The following is an 8,067-nucleotide window of genomic DNA, read 5'->3' as shown; positions in this document are numbered from 1 at the left end:
ATGGCCAATTCAGGCCTCCAGCTCCTGGGCTACTTCCTGGCCCTGGGTGGCTGGGTGGGCATCATCGCCAGCACGGTCCTGCCACAGTGGAAGCAGTCCTCCTATGCAGGTGACGCCATCATCACTGCTGTGGGCCTCTACGAAGGACTCTGGATGTCCTGCGCCTCCCAGAGCACTGGGCAGGTGCAGTGCAAACTCTATGACTCGCTGCTTGCCCTGGACGGTAGGCCCCGGGCCTGTGGGGCTGGGAGGCGGAGTGTGGGGTTGGGGAGGTCCACAGCACGCTTTCTCACAGTCTGCTCAGTGCTGAGTGCCACACTCCAGTCCCTGCAGATCCCCCACTACAGCCCATGCACATTTAAGAATCCAGGCCAACCTTGGACCCTTGGGAGGCAGGGGCTCTAGTGTCCACCGTCTGGGGTCCAGATCCCATAACCTTGACAGCCACTGAAACTTTTGCATCTGAGGTCCTCACCGTAGAGGGGAACTCTCATACTCTATAGGATAAGGGAGGTCGAATGAGATGAGGGCTCCGTGGACAGCTGAGCAGAGGTGCCATCAACTGTACACACGGTGCCAGTCCAGGCAGGTGGTAGGCTTCCCTCAGGGACCCAGGTCTCCTGAGCTGGCCTGGGGCCCAGACTGACATGCATACCCATGGAGAGGCGGGCATATAGCTACTATGGGTGATTCACAGGCAAAGGGGAAAGTGACCAGAGTCAGAATGGCTGACAGGGGTGACGGTTGCTGCTGGGAGCCAGGCTGAGCTGAGCTGGGTCTCCGACACCCTCAGCTCTTCCTTCTCTGCTTGGGAAGATGAACCAGGCCCAAGAGAAGGCAGCAGGAAAGTGCCAGGGGAAGTGGGAAATGGGATCAATGGTGAAGGGGACCCCCAACCCCACATCCTATTGTCACATCCCCACTGTCCTCTGTCTCACCTGTGGGCAGATGATCTACCAGGCAGGTGATTTGGCCTACACTAGTTCCTGCCCAAGCCCCTCCCATGCTGGGCTCCTCCCCTGCAGGCCCCACCTCTCCCCCAACCCCTGTTCAGCTCCATCCTGGCCATGCCCCAGGTCACATCCAGTCAGCGAGAGCCCTGATGGTGGTAGCTGTACTCCTGGGTTTTGTGGCCATGGTCCTCAGCGTCATTGGCATGAAGTGTACACGGGTCGGAGACAGCAACCCCATTGCCAAAGGCCGGGTAGCCATCTCCGGGGGTGCCCTCTTCATCCTGGCAGGTGAGTGCCCTTTTTCACCTTCTTGGCCACGGCAGATAGCCCCAGCCTCAGTGGCTGACCAGGGGTCCACAGAACTGACCCACCTCCCTGCTTTGCCCTCAGGCCTCTGCACCTTGACTGCTGTCTCATGGTATGCCACCCTGGTGACCCAGGAGTTCTTCAACCCAAGCACACCTGTCAATGCCAGGTGAGTGCCAAGGCTGGGGCTCCCACTTCGCCTCCTCTGGGGCCAATGGCCTTTCCTCCAGAGGTCACCTGGAGGGGGACATAAGTAATGGGTCCTAGCTGCTGTCTGGAGTGGAAAGCCAGACCAGTGTCCTTGGTAGGGACAGGAGGCCAGCTGAGGGTGCCCAGGACTCAACAAGGACTCTCCAAGCAGCTAAGTGCCCTGGCTCCGGGTTCTAATAGCTCTGAATGTTCTGGTGGGGTGACCTGCGAAAGTTACTGAATCTTTCCACACCTGCCTTCTTCTATAAACTGGAGCCAGAACCTAAGGACCAGCTTTTGCTGGTGAGGGTCCCCAAGACAATGCAGGTAAGGAATTCAACACAGTGCCTGTTCCAGAGAGTGCTCAGCATATTCAGGACAACTGGTGGCAGCAGGCTGAGGTGGCTTCCTGCAGGGGCAGCAGGTATTGGGATCCAGGGAAATGAGACTGGAGAAAAGGACAGATGGGGTAGGGCCTGCCTGCCATCGGAAGATTGTGCTCCCCATTCTGGAGTAGAAAGCAGTGACAGTGGCTCTGCCATAGTGTGTGGAAGAGGAGAAGAGGGCAAGACATTATGGTGGCTGCTGCAAAGTCAAGCGGAGGGCTCTGGGCCAGGGAGGAAGCAGTGGAAAGCAGGCTCGGAGACATCTGGAGACTAGAATGGTGGGAACCTCCAAGGCCCGTCCTACCTTCTCCACACTTCTCAGCCCAGCTGGGAGCAAGAACAGGGTCCTAATAGGCCTGGGGGTGGGGGAGGATGAAAAAGGACGCCTGGGCTGTCATGTTTGCAAGAGCTCCTAAAGGAGGCAGAGATGTGGGGAGGATGAAAAGCAGACTTCAGGGGTGAGGCTTGTTTCCTGAGCTGCCAGTTACAGCCACAAAGACCTGCCAAGCAAGGCCTAGCTCAAGGAGCCGAACTAGAACTTGGCCCTTCATCCCTTCAACAGTCCTAAGGCTCCAGATTTGCCAGGCCTTGTGCTGAGCCCTGTCTGCCCTCTGCGTGCTCTCAGAGACTGGAGGATCTCCTGCTGAGGGGGTGGGAAGGATGGAATAAGAACAGAGGGGCATCAGAAAACCCCCTATGAGGAGGTGGCATGTGAACGAGGACTCAAGGCAGAGAAGGAGCTGGGGAGGCACCCCAGAAGGGGTGCTAAGTCCTAGACTTGTGCTAAGCCACAGAGGTGGGGAGACCCTGGGGAGGGCTGGGCTGACCAGCAGGCCTAGGTGCAGAGGGCCCAGCGAACAAGAGAGAGGAGCCTGGCCTTCTCCAGAAGGCAGTGGGGAGAGCCCTGGCTGGGAGCCCAGTAGGGAAAGAAGATGGCAGGGATCGCTCAGCTCCACCCAAACTATAGGGCCCTCCCATACCCCCTCCACTGGCCAGATGAGGAATTGAATTGCTCAGAGCAGGCTCTAGGCTAACCCTTGAGACTGGAGGCCAACCCTAGGCCTGGTTGGCTTGTGTGGTGTCATGTGTCGGGTGGGGCAAGGGAGGAAGCACAGCATTCACCCCAATTTACCTGGAGAGATGGAGGAAGCTTGGGAGCCCAACCTCCAGCTCCCCTCTCCCCACCCTCCCCCTGCCGGTTTCTGGCTGAGGAGTAGGACCCCGAGAGGATGGGGTGAGGCAGGGCTAGGGCTTGCGACCACACCTAATGCCACTCTCCATCCCACTTGCAGGTATGAATTTGGCCCGGCTCTGTTCATAGGCTGGGCCTCAGCTGGCCTGGCCATGCTGGGGGGCTCATTCCTCTGCTGCACATGCCCAGAGCCCGAGAGAGCCAACAGCAGCCCCCAGCCCTATCGCCCTGGACCCTCAACTGCTGCCCGAGAGTACGTCTGAATCCTGCCCATCCCGACCAGCCTTCCCACCTAGTGGCCCCCTCGCCCGACACTGCAGCCAGTCCCTGAAGCACCCTGGGCAGGGCCAGTAGGGCACACCAGGTCTCCCAAGCTCGGTCTGGGGCTTTGAGCACCTGATCCTCAACACATATCTAGGTCTGGGCCTCTTCTAGTCACCCAGCTTGGATGCCCAGGTGGATCGTCAGCTCAGATCCCGTTGCCCCTGCCCCGGGGAATGGGCTCAGGCAGGGCTGCTGTGAAGGCCAAGGTCCTACCCCACTGGCCAGGCCTGTGTCTAGGACTGACCTCCACAGACCCTGCCTCCCTCAGTGTTGCTCACCCCACTAACCGACTCTCTCTCTTTTGACTTTCAGACCTGTTGTTAAATTGCCCGCCTCCATCAAGGGTCCCCTGGGTGTGTAATGTCCAGGTCCCCAGCCAGGCCCTGTCCCCTGCCACACTAAGACTGTATGTTTGGTATTTTTTGGAAACAGAAATGAATATTCAGCCCCAAGCGTGATTCATTTGATCTGTCTGGGCATGGTTATGGCGGGGTCAGGCTCAGAGAGGTCAGAGCTGTCCCCCGGGGCTCCTGAGTGGATTACACGACACATGAAGGTGGAGCGGGAAAGAACCTGGGGTTCTGCCCCTGCCTAGTAACCCTCCCATCCTGGCTGTAGGCTTGGCCCAGGACACCCATGAGGGAGGTCCCACCCACCGCTAGAGGCTATCCCTGAGACCTGGCCCAGCACTGGAGCAGGCCCGGGGGGTCAGGAAGCCCCTGGAGTAGGGAGGGACCCACAAGTAACCCCAGACCCTGTGGGCTCTCTCAGGGAAGAGTCCCATGAGGTCCCCCAGCTGGATGCTGGATCAGAGCTGGGTGAGGAGACACGCAGGAGCGCCCTCAGCAGAAGGGCCCTCAGCAGAAGGGAACAGAAGGGCATTAGGACTGTCCTCAGCAAGGTCAGCTCAGCTCCCACCCACAACCTACAATGGAGACTGGCAAAGCACCATCCTGCACCTAGATGTGTCACTTGGAAGGGCTTATGGCCTGGAAGTGTGGGTATCACCCCCTTATACAGAGGGTTGTGAAGTCCCAGAGGAACAGGAGAGCCGGCCCTTAGAGTCCCAAGGTCAGCCATCATCCTTCAGCCTGATTCCCCATGCAGAGTGCACAGGTCCTACCCACATGCTCAGGTCTCTGCCACCCAGACACCTTCCGTGGACTCTAGGTCTCTCCCGTGTCCCACCTCCACCCTCTCCCACAGGCATGGCGACCTCCTGTGAAGAGGTGCCCATCACTGCTTCTTTCGTCCCTGCCTTTCACCTTCCTTCCTCAGCCAGCCCTGCCTGGTGACCTCTACCACCTATCTGTGACATCTCCCACTAAGTCACCAGATACCAAGAATGGCACAGCTTCTCCCTTGCACTGAACTCTGGGAGGTGAAGTGACCAAATCAGTCAAGATGACTGTCACACTGCAGCTGAGGACAGGGAGGGGAGGAGGAAAGTCAGTGGCAGGGAGCTGTCATAAGTTGCCCCTACCTGGTCTGGAAGCTGCTGCACATCTGTCGGGCCTCCAGCCACAAGGGTGGCCTCCTAAACCTGAACAGGCTTCCCAGGAAGAGCAGTGGAAGAGTGGGTGCCTGAAGCCGTAATCCTGGGGCTCCCGATAGTGAGTGCACATTCAAGAAAGCTGGGGGTTGATTCTCAGGCTCCGCCCCCGAGACATCCCGATTTAACTGGTCTGGGTGGACCTGGACATCAGAACTGTGTAGCTACTCCACACTGAGAGCACCTCTATGAGACCTAAGTGAAGGTCATTCTGAGGGGTCTGCAGAGGGACAAGGAGCCTACAAGTAGAGGGAGGAGAGGGAGAGGAGGCCCCATCTCCCTCCGACCTTTCTGAAGACCAGGGCACAGAGGACACATCCACATCCTTCTGATCAATACATATCTGTGCTGAAACGATTTTGAGTTTGACTCCTGTTGCATACAGTCCAAAGAGCCCTGTCTAACACAGAATTGGAACCTAGGAACTAATCATCATGGGATACCAGCTGAGCAGGGCTGGGATTGTCCCCTTCCTAGTCCATGTATTTAGTAGTCCTTGCTATATGATTGTAAAGCTGACTAGGAAAACGTGTCATCTCTTGAGATTCAGAGGACACCGGAGGCTTGGGAGAATGTCGAGATAGCATGTGCTGGTTTCAGGGACAGGCTGTGAGAGAAGCACCATGCTGACAGGGGACCTGACATCAGAGTCAAAAATCTTCAGTCTGTTCTCCGATGAAAGGAGCCCTTTCTGCCGGTAGCCAGGGATTGGAGGAGCGGTACGCCAGGTACTCACCTCTCTGAATTGCACAACCGTTAATATACTGATTAAAAATGCATCAGACCCTGGCAGTGGGAAGGAGATGGTTGGGAGAACGAGAGGATTTTCTAGTCTCTCCGAAAGAACTTGGGGAGCCTCATCCCAAAGGCCTCTCTTCTGAAGCAACCCTATTCAAATGCCTACATCAAGGTCACCTGGGCTGCCAACAAGAGGTAGGGCCAATTTTCCAGGCCTCTTGGCCAGCCTGTTGTTTACTGTCCTGGTCTCAAGGCTTAGGGATGGGGCAGAGAACCAAAGAGGTAGGGTTCAGACTCAAAAGGCTGGATACTAAAGCTTTTGCCATCGTTTGTTAATTAATAGAGTCCCCCAAGAAAGGAATTAGAGACCATAAAACTTGATTTTAGGAGGAAACAGGTACTCAGTCCTTAAGGAAAGCCCCTGGAAAGAAGCTTAATTGGAAAACATATCTGCAAATATGACACATGAAACACTATTAGATGACTCAAAGAATTATTAGTTAATTTTGTGTGATGTATATTGCTAGTTTTGTGTGACAACACTGTGGGTTTATTTTTTATTTATGTATTTATTTTTTAGTTATAGTTGGATACAATCCCTTTGCTTTATTTATGTTTATTTATTTATTTATTTATATGTGGTGCTGAGGATCGAACCCAGTGCCCCGCACGTGCTAGGCGAGCGCTCCACCACTAAGTCACAAACCCAGCCTGGACACTATAGTTTTCATTTTTTATACTCCAGGAGGGCTGGGGTTGTGGCTCAGTGGCAGAGCACTTGCCTAGCATGTGTGAGGCACTGGGTTTGATCCTCAATACCACATAAAAATAAATACATAAAGGTATTGTGTCCAACTACAACTAAAATACATATATATATGTATATTTTATACATACATATATAAATACTCCAGGAACAAGAAGTTCATGGGCAAGGAAAGCTTTAAAATAAATTTGACAAATGTCAGTGGTATTTGGGGTTCACCCTACACTTCTATTTGTATGTTTGTTTGCTACTAAAAGAAAAAATTCATAAAAAGTTTAAAAATACCACCAAGTTTTGCTGGTTGTATCATTTAATGTACTCCTTCTTACCAAGAGAATATGGATGAGGAATACTCTTAAACTCTTGCTATTCAAAGCACAGCAGAATTGCATAACCTGGAAAATATGTTAGAAATGTAGAATCTTGCCAGGCATGGTGGCATATACCTATGATCTCAGTGGCTCAGGAGGCTGATACAGGAGGATCTCAAGTTCAAGGTCAACATCAGCAATTTAGTGAGGCCATAAACAATTTAGTGAGACTCTGTCTCAAATTGAAAAATAAATCTCAAACTGAAAGATAAAAAGAGCTGGGGATGTGGCTCAGTGGGAAAGCATACGAGTGGCATGTGGGAGACCCTGGGTTCAATCCCTAGTAACACACACACAATGCAGAATCTTAGCCCCACAACCAGCCCTAGTGAATCAGGCTCAGCATTTTACCGAGATCTCCAGGTGGTTGGTGCACACACTTGTTTAAAAAAGTGTGCAGGCTAGTGAGGCTGTGTGGCACTTTTTTTTTGGGGGGGGGGGGGAGGGCTAGGGTTTGAACCCAAGGTCTTGTGCTTGCAAGGCAAGCATTTTACCAATTTAACCATATCCCCAGCCCTTGTGGAGCTTCTTTTTAAAATGAGAATTTCCTTTGAGCTTAGCCTGTTTTCCTCCACAGTTTGTTAGGTATGCTGAATGTGGTTCCTTATATGATTTTGTCTACAGTTGGCCACTTATGAGGAGTTACAGCTAAACCTGATCCAGGCAAAACTCAAAATAAAGGATTACACCCAATCTTTCTGCTTTCTGACGTTTTCTTCTCATAAAAATATTTGATTCAACGTATGAGAATATTGCAGACAGTTTTATTTATTTTAAACCCGCATGATGAAAACAGCTGAAAATAACTGGGTAAAGTATAAAAGTTTCTTCAAAGCATCAAAGGGGCTATGATGCTACAGAATCCCCAAGTCAAAACCCCAGGAGCTCCCCCTTCTCTCTCAGACACACAGAGAGAGAAGGTCCTTGGTTGGCATGAGCAGAGATCAGTGATATAAAAGGAAACTGAACAATTAGGAATGTACTGAAGATAATGGGAGCCAGGCTGTTCCCTGGCAAAGAATAGATTTTCTACTCCCAGGAAGGCCCAGCATGGCCTAGGTGTGCCCAGCAGCAATGATACCCTGTGGCAATGGGCACACCTAGTCCATAGTTTGATTTCTTAATATTATTCTACACTAAAAGGTAGCAGTCTCCAAGAAGAAGTGGCTGACTCCAGGGCTAGGGCAGGGAAAGTACAAAACAAGCTTTGGGCAACTTGATGTTCCAGAACGAACTGCTCAAGAAAGAAACTGTTCAGGGATTGATGGAGACACGTACAAAGGATACAGA

The 8,067-nt window shown here is 52.8% G+C and overlaps 1 protein-coding gene across 1 annotated transcript; it reads left to right on the top strand.

Moving 5' to 3' along the window:
• Cldn19 (claudin 19) lies at positions 1-3,711 on the top strand. The gene is made up of 5 exons (XM_027937669.2): positions 1-223; positions 1,077-1,241; positions 1,344-1,428; positions 3,127-3,279; positions 3,663-3,711. The coding sequence occupies exons 1-5, from the start codon at positions 1-3 to the stop codon at positions 3,709-3,711; spliced, it is 675 nt and encodes a 224-aa protein (XP_027793470.1).
• The last annotated feature ends 4,356 nt before the right edge of the window (positions 3,712-8,067 follow it).

Source organism: Marmota flaviventris, chromosome 10 (assembly GCF_047511675.1).
Source record: "Marmota flaviventris isolate mMarFla1 chromosome 10, mMarFla1.hap1, whole genome shotgun sequence".
Lineage (NCBI taxonomy): Eukaryota > Metazoa > Chordata > Mammalia > Rodentia > Sciuridae > Marmota > Marmota flaviventris.
Note: the sequence above shows the minus strand (reverse complement) of the source record. Positions and strands in the feature narration are given on the sequence as shown.